We start from the raw sequence: 15,144 nt of genomic DNA on the forward strand, positions 1-15,144 counted from the left end.
CTCAGTTGCTTTTAACAACCTGGAATAGAATAAGGACAGATAAAACCAATAAACCACGAACTGTTAGTCAGTCCTCACAGACCGACAGCACACCCTCGGGTTGAGATCCTGTCTGGAAACACATTTCTGTGTTTGAATCCCTCAGGCAAATGTTGCTTCCAAATGTGGCCTCCTGTAGGCCTACATCTCTAATATTTTCAGGAGAGTCATGGAGTTCTTAACACACTAACTAACAAACGTGCATGCTGACACACACACCACACACACACACACACACACACACACACACACACACACACACACACTCACAAACGGTAAGTTGATGGATGGAGACACAGACCCCGATACACAGTGAATAGCGCTCACACTAACTAAGGCCACACATACTCAAAGGAAACAGAGCCGCCCAGAAAGTCCCTCCGTTCCAAACACAACTCCTAATACTTAATACATATCCTCAATATGCCACAGAGGAAAACACAGAGAATGATTATAAATACAATCGTCACGTCACCTATAAAACATGACAAGAGAACCACAACACTCCTGCCCTTCACCATACAGGGAAATGTTACTGTATATTACAGTTGAACTGTTGAACTGGGAACCTTTGCCCCTACAAAGAAATTAAGAATGTGTAAACCCATGTTGTAAAAGATGAATAGCAGTTTCATAAATATGATAGCCTATAGGATGCAGAACATGCTATTGAGATGAACTCTCTCATTCTACAAGATGATTCTCACACTAGCCCTGTGAAGCCATACATTTAGGAGTGGACCACTGACCGAAAAGCAGAAGCTTCTTTTCTGAAAAAGCAGATGAATATGATCACATTTTATGTCATCAAACTGCAGTTTCTGCACATTTACTTCTTGTTGATTGGTCAAGACAGAAGCAACTCAAGACAGAATCACAGAATCAAGGACCCCAATTGAAATAAGCCAGTGGCTTTCTTGGGTTTTTATCCTGTTAGTTGACCTTGTATGTAATATGTACTTTCATGTACCTACTTCTGCAAATCTTCTAATAAAGTTTTCAATCAATCAATCACTCTCTTCTAGCTTCTCACAATTGAACAAAGTTGTCGCTCAACATAGATTGAAGGTTCTGTTATTGGACCGCTAGCGCCATCTCCTGGCTGACAATGCATGTCTGTGGACTGCTGAACAGTCAAGAGTAGAGGTCATTGACTGACTCAGACATGTATCGTCGTCAGGCACCTGATGGCGCCAGTAAACCAATAGCAGAACTTAACTACTAAACTAGATTGTATCCCTGCTCTCAAAACCATTGAAGACCATTCTCTCAAATTAGATTGATAGTTACTACACTATTTATCAAACTGCTTAGTTGATAACAGAGTCTCCTAAGAGTAGATAAATGGACTGCACTTATATTCCAAAGAGCCTTATCCCAAAGAGCTTGACATTCACCCATTCACACACCAATGGGCGGCAAGCTACTATGCAAGGCTCATTACGAGCAATTTGGGGTTTAGTGTCTTGCCCGAGGACACCTTGAAGTGGCCAGGCAGCCAGGGATCGAACCGCTGACCTTGCGATCATTAGACACCTCCTGAGCCACAGCCGAGTAGAAGACATAATAACACAGTAGTAGAGTACTAGTTGAACAGTAGCTGCAGAACAAGAATCTGTGCTTTCTCTGTAGTCAAGGTCGCTGTTGATGTGTGCGCAGTTATGACTGAACACACATGACCACACACACATGACCACACGCACGCACGCACGCACGCACGCACGCACGCACACACACACACACACACACACACACACACACACACACACACACACACACACACACACACACACACACACACACACCTTGACCAAACGTAACCTGAGATCACATTGACCTTCCGAGCGTGCATTCCAGGGGCGTGGCGGGGGAGTTTTAAGACACACACACACCAACAGAAACAGAAACCAAACCGATCGAACATTATCTGTATTTAATCATGTTTTTATTAAAACCCTTAAATACAAAATGTTTACAGCCCATAAACCCAAAAGTGTTACATACAGTACATAGCAGTTACATTTCGTACATAGTTATGTGGATAAATACCTGTAACATCATACATTTTAAAAGCTGCAAGTATTCAGCTAGTGTTTCCATAGCCTCCCTTCAGCCAGACGTTCTCTCTTCCTCTCCTAAATGGACACCATCATTTTGACCATGAACACGTCAACAGCCACACCGTCAGGGGCGTCAGTCATTTAGCTTCTTGCTTTAGCCAACTCCTATATGTTGGCATGACAACAACAGAGATGGCTAAATAAGAAACAGACTGGCAACAAAGTGATATACACTATCAAAAACAAAAGAGTAAGGCAAATATACACTCACCAAACACTTTATTAGGAACACTATACTAATACTGGGTAGGGCCTCCCTTTGCCCTCAAAACCTCAATCCTTTGTGGTATTGATTTCACAAGATGTTGGAAACATTCCTTTGAGATCCAGGATATCCATGATGACATGATTGCATCACGCAACTCCTGCAGCTTTTTAATAATTAATTAATTAATAATAATGTATAATTTATAATAATTTTTAATAATAATTAAATTTTAATTTTTCAGGTGCACTTTTTTTTTTCTGTGAATCTCCTGTTCTAACCACATCCCAAAGGTGTTTTATTGGATTCAGATACGGTGATCGGGAAGGCCACTGAAGAACACTGAACTCCTTGTCATTTTCATGAAACCAGTTTGACAACGACTTTTGCATTATCGTGGTGCATTATCATGCTGGAAGTAGCCATTAGAAGATGGGGACATTGTGGCCATGAAAGGATGCACATGGTCAGCAACAATACTCAGCAACAATGCTGTGGCATTCAAGCGATGATTGAGTGGCATTAATGGGCCCAAAGTGTGCCAAGAAAACATTCCATTCCACACCATTACACCAGCTGAATGAACGACGTGTACAGGTGTTCCTAATGAAGTTCTCAGTGAGTGTATAATATTATTTTATTTTTGTTTTACAAAATAAAGTTCACACTCTGTACAGACATCAACTGACTAATAATACACATGAGTATTCCACATGTGTGTGTGTGTGTGTGTGTGTGTTTGAAAACGGTGTCTACACAAGACCAAATCAACAAACAAAAGACAGAAAAGACAGAGATGAAGAGAGAACATGATGTTAAACCACTAATCCCTTTATACCGTTATACCCCCACACAAACTTAGAAAAATAAATACCTGTTTACACACACTCTCTCTCCAGAATATCACTCCTTCAATCTGTTGTAATGTTCACCTTTACTATCTCTTTAGTGTTCTTAAGGAGTGTAGGATCCTGTCCCCTACATCACCTGTGTGTCGCACCAACAAATGACAGTGACAGTAGTTTTAGTCTTGACCCCCAACACACATCACCACGGCACCACAGTTACCTCCGTGATTGACACTGAAAGAGAACCATGGAAATCTGAGTAAAAACACCAGTTTTCTTGTAGCATAATTGGTTCCTACTGTATTGGCTATGTAAAAAAATGATTTCCTATTTTCCATCAAGTGTACTATATAACTATGCATCTGCCCAAAGGTAGACCACTATGTGGAGGAAAGGTTGTCATTAGACCATATAACATTGTGTCTCATTCTCAATAAAGCAGCGGAATAAAACAAAGGCATGTTACATTCCACCTAAAGAGCTTTCTTTCCATAGTTGAATAGGCTAAAGTCTGATTCAAATCTGTGCAAAAGATGAAAAGTTAAAACATGAAGGAGTGTGTTAAGAGATCTCTGCAGTAAATATTTCAGCAGCACAGACTAAAGAGCGCGCACACACACACGCACGCACGCACGCACACACACACACACACACACACACACACACACACACGCACACGCACACGCACACACACGCACACACACGCACACACTTCTCCTATGTAACATCAGTGTCTCACTGGGCCATGCAGCCATGCAGTAGAGCCAAAACAGAGCCAAGTCGCAGCTCTAGAGCAAGCCAGAGACTGCTAATGCACAGCAGAGAGGGTGTGTGGCATCATCAGAGCAATATTATTACAATGTTGCAGTCTATCTGCGAAAGGTCAACTAGTAGCTTCCTCAAAGGCCTCTTCCTCAGTCCTATCCCTTCCCTGGAGTGCTGCCAGATCTAGATAAGTGAAAGGGATATGACAGGAGCTCCAGTTGGCCAACTGGAGCCTGAGGTGGTAAGTGTCTTTTGGCACATATAATGCCACATATTATGACAACAAGATGACAAGTTTTCCTTCCTCTCTGACAGTCTCAGCGGTGTGGTAAAGCAGACTGTAAGACAGGGATGAAACATTTACAGGGATGTTAGCGACATGCCTAGAAAGATGGAAACGTCTGAAACTCTAGGCGACAGCTCAGGAGAGAGACTGACATCCAGTCTGGACCTTGAGATGGAGCATTAGAACTTAACCACGACTGCATGCATACACACACAAACAAAAACACAGACACTTACAGTCATTAACAGTTTTAGAAATATATATATTGCACAGGTAGGCAGTCCTACTCCAAAGTGTGTGTGTGTGTGTGAGATAAAGTAGAGGTTAAATAGTGTGTATGTGTGCATATCTGTCTGTCTGTCTGTTTGTGTGCTCTTGACCTCACCAGAAAATGTCCTGTCCATATCTACATGCCTCTCATAGGCTGTCCAGCTCAGGAGTCCTCTCCTTGCCGCTGTGCTCCAATCACATGAGGGTTGAACTGTGTGATGATGATGGTGATGTCATCGCGGTACATGCGAGCGAGCTCCTCGGGGAGGGACAGCATCTTGGACAGCCTCTCGTGGTCCACCGTGCCAAATTCACTGTTCCCCACTGCATGGCGAATCAGGTGGGTCGACGCGTTGTGATCCTCGAAGGCAGATGACACGCGGGCCTTCCTCTCAGCCAGCAACCCCTGCATTTGTCCCAGGGTGACCTTGTAGCCTCCTACGGTGAGGGGCTGACGCTGGTGTACCCCCGTTAGATACTCCCCCACAATACGAACAACTTCCTGTCTGTGGAGGGTCTCCCATAAGCCATCAGTGCCCAGTACCTGAGAAGGACAGAGGATTAGATAGTTGTAGTCCAGGAAGAAGAAAGATAAAATTGAAGCCAACTTTACTTTGCATACAATAGTTCAGTTCTATTCATTGAGGGTACCACTTGGTTACCAGTGCGACAATTATACTCGAAGTAAGAGTAGCTCTAGTCAAGAGTAGTGGACCACATAGGGCTTATAGGGGGTAATTTCTCACCAGGAAGCGGTCCTGTGGTCGGAGTTTGTGGTGCGTGATCTCGGGCTCTGCGGTGAGGTAGGGGGGTGTGTGGTAGTTGGGGGGGATGAACTTGGTGTGTTCGTTCTCGTGGAGCTGGTCGGGACCGGACTCTAACACATTCCTCTGGAGCTCGATACTCCACTTAAACTTCACGTCCCCGAACGCACGGAGTGGCATGAGGAGGCCTAACAACCGGTCCTGAGAGAGGGGGTGAAAAAGGATAGGCCATTTGAAATACTCGGTACTTGAATGAATCAAAACATGTTTGGCATAGCACAGAGATTGACATCTGCATAACTGTCACCCGACGCCGTGTCAAGACAGTGTGGTGGTGCGGCGACAGGCCCGACATCAGCCAGCAGGATCAGTTTTACTACCTGTCGGACAACCGTCTTCCTCTCTGAGGGCGGGTGCTCCGCCCGTATGCGTGCGATCTCGTCGTCGTTCTGGGCGCTATGGTCGTTGGAGAGTGTGTGAGCGGTGAACGAGCCGTCCTCCTCCTGCACCCCCAGAACCGCCCGACCGTCTCCCGTGTTCGCCAAGTACCTATGGGTACCACGTGACACATGGCTAAGACAGAGCTGGACCAGGATGTGTTTTACAGGACTTATGCAGTCACCTTATGATGACTTTCCTGACTGATTACAAGTGACGAAGGTTTCACTTACAGGCCTAGAATAAATTTCTCAAAGTGAAGGACACTTAACATCAGTTCCAAACACTGACTATAGAATATGAAGCACAACAAAGAGACGGATAGATAGGAGAGGTAGAGGTGTGTAATGTACGTACAGGTCTGAGCCCTCGATGTGCGCCACGCAGGCTGTCGCTCCCGAGAAGGCCACGCGAAGAACCCAGTAATGCAGGAAGGCATTAGGGTCTCCGACCTGGGGAACATCCAACATCACTCAGTCAGTTCCGTTTCATCTGAAGAACATACAACAAAGGATGGACGGATGGCTATATATTAGTAGATAACAGGGTCTCCCACCTGAGCCTCCAGGGACAGGTCACTGTCCAACCTCTTGAAGGCACTCAACAGCGCCTCCCGAGTGTCTGGGGTCTCCCCTGGACTGAGACGAGAGGGAGAGGGAGACGGTATGGCAGAAAAGAGTAACACACGTTGGTTACTTCAGAGAAACTTACGATGACCTAAATGTCCCCTAACCCTAACTCACGCCGTCCTCGTCCGCCGATGTGAGAGTGTATTACCTGTTGAGGTCTATGAGCTCCTGCCAGTATGTCCTGAGGCTGTTGAAGTAGAGAGTCTGAGCCTCCCTGGTGAAGTAGTCGTTTGGGTGTTTGTGCCACTGCAGGATGGGGCTGAGGGGCCTGCCAGCCTCGACTGCTGCCTCCAGGTCAAGCAGGGTGTCATGGGGCAGCAACGACACAGCAATGTAGTAGAACAACCTCTCGCTCAACGCCTGGGCAGAGAGCAGGAGAGAAAGTAAAAAAAGTTAAAATAAACTCGAACGTCAAACATAAAACGTCAAAACGGGGCTTGGCAGCTGTAACACGATTACATCAGATATACTGGCAAAGGAAAGTCAACTCTTACCTGTGCGCAGGCGCAGCCCGCGTGGCCGTCAAACACGCCCAGCAGCATTCCCCGCGTCTGCAGGCAGGTGGCAGCGCTACGTCGGTCCTCTATGGGCGCGTTGGCGGGCAACTGGTTACTCTCGAAACCCATTACTGATGACACGTTCTTACCATCAAACTCCGGAACCTGGAAACAGAGGGGGTTATGGGATATGGCTGATGAGGCTGAGTATGTGTGTGTATGTGTGTGTGTGTGTGTGTGTGTGTGTGTGTGTGTGTGTGTGTGAGTGGTGTGGCGTGGCCCTATACCTTGAAGCTGTACTCGTTGGCCTTGAGGATGGAGTTGACCTGCGGGGGTGTGAGGTTGTAGCTCTGGAGATATGGAGTTGTCCTGTAGTTGCGTGCGGTGGGCACGCTGGGCGGCCATGACGGGTGAGAATGCTGTGAGGTGGAGGGGCAGCAAGGGGGCTGGCGTTGGCATGTTAACACGCAAGAACCCAAGAGCTTGGCACGAGGCAGACCTCGGAGCAGCTGCGATGTCACAGGCATGGTGGCACGCTCTGGGCACAACACACTCTCAGTGCACTGCTGACACACACACACCCACACACAAACACACCCACACACACACCCCTAGAGGAATGGACAGACACATACAGGTGTGCCAGAGGTTTACAGCACTTCTCTCCTTTACCACACATCTCAGTTACCACAGTCAAGAGAGCATGCTACAACATTATTGTTTATTATTATTACTACTACAACCAACTTATTAATGGGAAAATAAAGAGGACAACTCTCCCCTTCCTTTTCACAATAAGAGTGCCATCAGGTTATCAAAACTGTGTCTTCATTCAGACTGCATTAAGTCACACTCACTACCCTTTCATGCTCGCATTAGTGTTCAAGGCACAGTAGAATAGTGGGCGATATCATAATTGCGTTGTATTTTTTAAATTTGCAGCACACCAAATGAGGAATTCCTATCAGTAGCATTGTTCAATGGAGATTAAGTTCGACCCTAATTCCACTACTCTACCTCAGTGTTTTTCAACCCTCTCCTCGGGGCGCCCCAGCCGTTCCACATATTTGATCTGTTCCACCACCAGCACACCTCATTCAACTAATCAAGTACAAACCATAATTGCTTTGTACTTGATTAGTTGAATCAGGTGAGCTGGTGGTGGAACAGATCAAATATGTGGTGCGGCTGGGGCGCCCCGAGGAGAGGGTTGAGAAACACTGCTTAACTGACAGGTCAGTTGTACGGCGGGCCAGCAGCCTAGCCAACTCTCACCACCTGACCACCAGTTCTATCCAGGGACTTGCACCACCATGAACCTCTGTTGTTGGCCAAACCGCGGCTAGAATGCCCCTATTTATAGCCTTTAAATGTGCAGTCCTGACATTTTGCTCCTGAAGTGTCCCCCACCATGTCCTAGTGAACTAGATAGGCTACTCTCTCGGTTCCTTTTCCACCCCCTTCCTTCATTACATAATAGTTGAGTTACTAGTCGAGGCAATGATTAGAGTGATGTGACACACACGGGCTACATGGAACTACTACTACTCTTTGAAGGTAGTTAAGACGACAGACTATAATGATCAGCAACAATTGCACAATCCAGTTGACTGAACCAGTCAATGAAGAACACTGATCCACTGACAACAGAAAACTATTAGCTTGGCTAGAGCAAAAAAAAAGTTGTTGTGAAGAATGCTGGTCAGTATGCTGGCTGGTTATCGTAGTATAGTTCAGTAAGGGTTATTGGGTGAGGGGGATCTGGGTCTATCGCTGTGGACAGACAGAGCCCATTCCTGGCCTGGGGGTATTCCATCAACGTCGCTAGAGGAAAATCCTGGCTTATTTTTTGAGAACTCTCGCGAGACTTATCAGAATATGCCTGGATTTTCCCTTTAGCGATGTTGATGGAATACCCCCCTGGTGCTTAGCTGGAAGTCCTTCACAAGCTACTAAAGTTGCCAGTTCAGTTGTTGACATCACAGTTCAGTGAATACCGTCAGTCTTCTACTGTTACAAGGCTGATTTTCTAGTCGCGAAGCTCTTAACTATTTAACCTACTATATTTTAATCAGTTTCTAGTGTAACGAATGATTTGATTGGACAAGCTTCTTTTTATAGACAGCTACTCGAAATGTGCTCGTGTGTGTTGGCTAGCTGCGACAGTTGTGTTGGCAGGCACAAATGAACTATGACATTCCCTTTCGCTATCAAAGCCTACGACAGCTGTATCATTTATGAACATTACAGGTCATTCAAGGTTGACCAAAACATCAGACCACTGACCTTATTCGCCGAGTTTGCAGTGAACACAACAGGACTTTACTACCGACCTTCTCGCATCTCACACCCAGGGCCCAGGACACACTGGACGCTGATTGGCTCACCTCTCTGACAGGGGAGTTCCATTCAGGACACACTGGACGCTGATTGGCTCACCTCTTTGACAGCGCTGATTGGCTCACCTCTCTGACAGGGGAGTTCCATTCGAGCCTCTTTGGGTTAACCCACTACACGCTGGAATGTCTACGTGTGTCAATACTACCGATGGTCAATGCTACCTACCACATGACGCGCTTATTTCACAAGTTAATTGAAATGTTACCAATCACTCATCAACAAAAACTGTGTACATTGGTACTTGGTAGAAAGGGATACAACTGAGCCTTCCATAGCCTGAGGTGGAGATTAATTACTCTCTTATCTTAGTTTTATTATGGTATCATTACTGTCATAAGTGAATCACACTTCAATGTAAAGTGCTGCTGTTAGTAGAGGTATTTCTATGAGATGACGCCAGTACACTTGGCTGCACTATTTATCCATACGGTCTCTGTGGTTGAACTGCAAAACAGAAACTGCAAATATAATAGAAGACACATAGTTTTTTATTCAATAAAAAAAACATCAAATACAAAACCTATTAAGAATATTTACATCATTGGCCAGTTTTAAAAAATACTGTATAAACTTGTAAATCAGTCTAAACGAGAAATAAAAAATAAATTGTTACAAAAAAACACATTAGCTGCACAAGCTGTAAACATTTATCAATGTTGTAGACAAACAGCTACGAAGGCTGTTTGCCATGACCTTTCAGACAGCAGAAAATAAGCACTATATGAGGAATCTCTCGTCCACCAATGTCTTGTTCGCTAGATTTCTCCGTCCGATAGTGTTGCGGATAAAACGAAAGATCTGTAAAACAGAAACATATAATCACTCTGTCTGGTCTGTCCAAATCTGGTAAGGCTCAGGAACAAAAGAAGACGCACGCACGCACGCTCACCCTCACCCTCACCCTCACCCTCACCCTCACACTCACACTCACACTCACACTCACACTCACACTCACACTCACACTCACACTCACACTCACACTCACACTCACACTCACACTCACACTCACACTCACACACACACACACACTCACACACTCACACACTCACACTCACACTCACACTCACACACACACACACACACACACACACACACACACACACACACACAAAACTGACCACTTGCTGTAGGTAGGTGAGAACAGCAGCCAGGGTGAAGTTCTGAGCTCCCAGGTCGACCACACAGAAGAACAGAGTATCAAAGATCAGCAGGGTGGCCTCGTTCCCATAGAACAGCACGTCACTGAACGAGTGGGACTCATCTAGAGGGAGCGAGAGAAAGAGAGAAACAAACAGGTTACACACACAGACAGACAGACATACACACACAACATGTCAACCACGGTACCATATGGGGGGTAAAGGGCTGAGAACATTACCATTGTAGAAAATGCTCTTATCCATGGGCTCCATGAACTCCATCCCTATGACCCTCTCAAACAGCAGCTTGTCTTTCACTATGTAGTCCATGTCCCGATGTGCCTACAGGGAACATAAGACAACATCAGAGGAAGATTTCAGTCGGTCGAAATTCACACACAGTAGTTGTCCCATATTTGAGATATTAGACAACTTTGATCTCGGCGTTTTTGCGCAGTCAAAAACGTCACCCTAAATGCAGTAGATTGCGGAGAGATAGTTCGGCCTAACTCAGTTAATGAGAGGTTTAAGTGAGTCTCCATAAAGTGTGTGTGTATACTAACATGGTCTATAACTGATCCCAGGAAGCGGTTCATGGTGTGGTACGCTCTGGTGCTCTGGTCAAACGGGTTGGATGAGGACGCGTCAACCAACCGTGATGGCCCGTGCCTCTGGAGAGAGACATTCATTCAAAATGATTTATTGTTACTTTCAGATAGAAATATCATTCAGCCACCCACCCACCCGCCCGCCCACCCACCTACTCACTCACTCACCCACTTACTCACTCACTCATTCAGCCACACACCCACTCACCCACTCACCCACCCACTCACTCACTCACTCACTCACTCATTCATCCACCCACTCACTCACTCACTCACTCACTTACTCACTCACTCATTCACCCACCCACTCACCCACCCACTCACTCACTCACCCACCCACCCACCCACGCACTCACTCACTCACTCACTCACCCACCCACCCACCCACCCACCCACCCACCCACCCACTCACTCACTCACCCACCCACCCACCCACTCACTCACTCACTCACTCACCCGGCTGAGAGGCTCCAGTATGCGGTCGTACTGCACCCTGAGGCGGCTGGTGATGGAGACCTGGAAGGTCTGAGTGTCTGTGTTGGGGAGCAAACCTCTCTGGCCACATAGAGTCTCCTAGAAGCAGAGAAAGTGGGAGAGGAGATTAGACAATATTGACTAAGATGCTCTTCTAGATTCAAGGGGTTCACTTGACTTACGGTCTACTATTCATGATCCAATAGAGGGGGTACATGTACAGTCTCTCTCCCAATCCTAAATGTACCGCTACCCGCCAGACACTTGTGTCGATCGTAGGGGATAAATTATGTGTAAGCAATATGACAATAGCTTGACATTGGCTTTTCCATAGACTGGGTAGAACCTTCACAAAATGCTTTCAGTTTTCACTCTGACGTACCGCCTCTCTCTTGAGGTTGGTGTTCATCTCCTCCATGTTGGTGTCTGCGTAGCCGTGCACAGAGCGCCCGTGGATGTAGTAGCCAAAACACCTGTGGGACAGCAGCAGCACCGAGATCTACACACGCGCACACACACACACACACACACGCACAATCAGAATTAAAGATAACACGCTTACACACACACACACACACACACACACACACACACACACACACACACACTCACGGCAGTGATACTCACGTTACTTATGGAGCAGAGGTCCACAAACTGGCGGATCTTATCCTCCACAAAGCGCTCGTGGACCACAGTGAAGAACATCATCTACAGACAGACAGACACACACACATTATTATTATATATCCTAGTGCATGTGTGTCTCAAGAGGCAATGCTTATAGTACGTGCAACACCAGCAGATACCAACACACACACACACACACACACACACAGACACAGACACAGACACAGACACAGACACAGACACAGACACAGACACAGACACAGACACACACACACACACACACACACACAAAGTGAGAAATGCTGTCCCAAGACACTACTAGTTCACGTTACAATACACATATTGCTTCCACGCTAGCCCAGAGTTACCTGTAACAGTCCGATACAGAGCCACATTGTGGCTGCCAGGCCGTAGCGCAGAGTCAGGCTGTAGGGAGGCTTGTACGCCTGAGGGGAGCGCTGCAACACTGACCATGGGTCCCTCAGGGCCAGACTGGAGAAACCCACCACCTAGGGCAGGGAGGTCACACATGTCAAAGATGGAGAGACAGGAGTCAAAGAAAGGAAGACAAGAGGTTCTTTCAGTCCAACCTTCCAGATCATGTGTGATCACATGAGACACACATGTGAGACACGCATACAGCAGGAAGAAAGGTCGAAAGGAAAGCACCAATAACGTCTGTGTCTGTGTGTGTGTGTGTGTGTGTGTGTGTGTGTGTGTGTGTGTGTGTACCTCCAGTAGGAAGAGTACAGCCATGATCTGGAAGGTTGGACTGATCTTCCGGATAGTCTGGATCTCGTTCCACTCGTTGGCTACAAAGTATGTCCTCCAGATGCTGACGGGGGAGGAGTCGCGCTTCACCTCACCAGCCGCTGACAACAATGATAAATACATATATAGAGTAGACATATAGATGTTTATCTCTTTAGAAGAGACGGGGTAAAATAAACAAAGACATTCGCAAGCGTTTGCTGAGTGAGAGAACGTTGTTCTGTACCCTGGACGGTGGTCCTGTTGCTTTTGCCGCGAGGTCTCTCCCAGTCGATGAAGAACATGTCCACTGACAACTGCTGCACCAGTTTGTGGATAAACTGCAACGTCTGGAAGCGAAACACACCCACAAGCATGACCTTAGCATGAGACACACTCTCAGGACCCGCCCACCAGGCCGGCCACCTGCCACTCACTCATCTCTTCACCCCACTCCCCGTCCTGATCAGGGTGTGTGTGTGTGGGAACCATGAGGTTGTAGAATCTTCTTGTCGGTAAAATGATGGAATGGATCAATCTATTGAGGATTCGTGATCTTAAATGCGTTGTGTCATCTCAGGATAGATTAGGTGTGTAGCAGACACGATTTGACAAGCCAGGAATAGAATGTTCAACACGGGTCGGAATCTGTACTATAAGATGTATTAAGACAACAGCCAACTTAGCTTCGTCAGCACAGTACCAGCATTCGGCATTCGACGACATCATTGTGAAATACAGACAGGTTTAAATACTTTCCCTGTTATCTCAGATGTTACGTTGTGAACTGAGCTCACCATACCGGCGCCCAGAACCCCCCAAGGTCTTAAGATAACAACCCCCGAATCTGTCTATTGTGGCGTCATTGCTAACCATGAAGATCAGGCTGACCTGGAAGAAGCAGAATGTGTGTGTAAGTGTGTGGGTATGGGTTATGTGTGTGTCTGAGTGACCTGAGAATAGAGTGTGTGTGTGTGTGTGTGTGTGTTATGCGTGTGTCTGAGTGACATAAGCATATATGTTTCTAGAAAACCCCATTGAAATCCTACAAGGTGATAGGATGAGATCCCTCACCTTGAGTGCGAAGGCGCAGCCCACATAAGTCTTAAAGCGCTCCTCCTGATCTGGCAGCGGCAACAAGACAGACACAAACTGCTGGGCCTGAAAATACACGTTGGTGCACACGTATATGTTTTGATTACACTCCTGTGTTGTGACTAGCATATCTAACACATGAGAGGGGATTAGATTAGATTAGATTAGATTCAACTTTATTGTCATTGCAGAGTAGTGCAAGTACTAGACGAACGAAATGCAGTTTAGCATCTAACCAGAAGTGCAAATAGTGATATGAGAACGTGACATAAAAACACGACAATGATAGTGATAGATACAGTACGGCAAGTACGGTAGTTTAGGGGTATATACAAGTTAGGAAAGACAGGGAGGGGAGAGGAGAGAAGAGGGAAGGGGAAAGAAGAGAAGACGAGGTGAGGAGACTTGCCTCCAGCGTCTGATGCGCAGTCCAGGAAGAGAGAGTAGACACAGAGAGACCGAGTCACGTCACACTTAGTTTCAACAGGAGGTAGATGGAGAGACGAGGAAGAGGGAAAGGAGTGTAAAAGGAGTGGATGTTTAAGAGGTGACACTTTTACCTTGTAGAAGATGAGCCAGTAGAGGCCTGTTCCCACGGTTACGAAAAAGAACACGTTAGCCAGATCACCAGCGTAATACAGCAGGAACCGCAATACCGTCTGAGAAAAGAGAGAGAGAGAGAGAGAGAGAGAGAGAGAGAGAGCGAGAGAGAGAGAGAGAGAGAGAGAGAGAGAGAGAGAGAGAGAGAGAGAGAGAGAGAGAGAGAGAGAGAGAGCAAAGGATGATCAGATTTGTACAACTACACACCAAGTGTACTGTATAGCAAGATTGGATTAGGAGTTTGAGGGTCAGGTACCTCCGTGTCGATTAGAGGAGAGGAAACCCTTCTCTTCCAGCTGGCTGTCTTCAGGAGGGAATACAGTACAGCAACACCTCCTAACACACCTAGAGCTATCTACAGTACACAATACACAATACACACACACGTACACGCACACATACACACACACACACACACACACACACACACACAAAAGCTGTTAATTTGCGTTACTTGACATCGCAAGTCCTGCCATGTGACTATCACACATGCGCACATCGCGATGGTGATGCTGAAACGATATATCATGCAGCCCTACTTTAGATCCTACTCTAATGCACCAATCAGAAGCCTTGCTCCCTTAGTGAAC

At 46.4% G+C, this 15,144-nt stretch overlaps 2 protein-coding genes across 2 annotated transcripts in view; both read right to left on the reverse strand.

The window, feature by feature from the left end:
• Window positions 1-3,532: 3,532 nt before the first annotated feature.
• pdp1 (pyruvate dehydrogenase phosphatase catalytic subunit 1) lies at window positions 3,533-7,434 on the reverse strand. Its single transcript, XM_080540050.1, has 8 exons — window positions 7,149-7,434; window positions 6,859-7,026; window positions 6,513-6,724; window positions 6,292-6,373; window positions 6,093-6,187; window positions 5,678-5,846; window positions 5,280-5,498; window positions 3,533-5,077 (listed from the first exon to the last, which is right to left on the reverse strand). Exons 1-8 carry the CDS (start codon window positions 7,386-7,388, stop codon window positions 4,697-4,699), a joined length of 1,566 nt encoding a protein of 521 aa, XP_080396176.1. The 5' UTR covers window positions 7,389-7,434; the 3' UTR covers window positions 3,533-4,696.
• Window positions 7,435-9,964: 2,530 nt separating this feature from the next.
• Window positions 9,965-15,144, reverse strand: part of tmem67 (transmembrane protein 67) — a gene marked incomplete at its 5' end in the record, with an annotated part of 17,593 nt that continues 12,413 nt past the window's right edge. The window contains 13 exons of the mRNA XM_080540932.1: window positions 9,965-10,059; window positions 10,380-10,522; window positions 10,640-10,742; window positions 10,964-11,071; window positions 11,465-11,581; window positions 11,865-11,981; window positions 12,110-12,190; window positions 12,478-12,618; window positions 12,842-12,981; window positions 13,107-13,209; window positions 13,934-14,020; window positions 14,515-14,613; window positions 14,811-14,909. Coding sequence (XP_080397058.1) covers window positions 9,979-10,059; window positions 10,380-10,522; window positions 10,640-10,742; window positions 10,964-11,071; window positions 11,465-11,581; window positions 11,865-11,981; window positions 12,110-12,190; window positions 12,478-12,618; window positions 12,842-12,981; window positions 13,107-13,209; window positions 13,934-14,020; window positions 14,515-14,613; window positions 14,811-14,909 — 1,419 coding nt within the window. The 3' untranslated portion in view covers window positions 9,965-9,978. The remainder of the gene's footprint in view (window positions 10,060-10,379; window positions 10,523-10,639; window positions 10,743-10,963; window positions 11,072-11,464; window positions 11,582-11,864; window positions 11,982-12,109; window positions 12,191-12,477; window positions 12,619-12,841; window positions 12,982-13,106; window positions 13,210-13,933; window positions 14,021-14,514; window positions 14,614-14,810; window positions 14,910-15,144) is intronic.

Source organism: Nansenia antarctica, assembly GCF_963989245.1.
Source record: "Nansenia antarctica genome assembly, chromosome: 10".
NCBI classification, from domain to species: Eukaryota; Metazoa; Chordata; class Actinopteri; order Argentiniformes; family Microstomatidae; genus Nansenia; species Nansenia antarctica.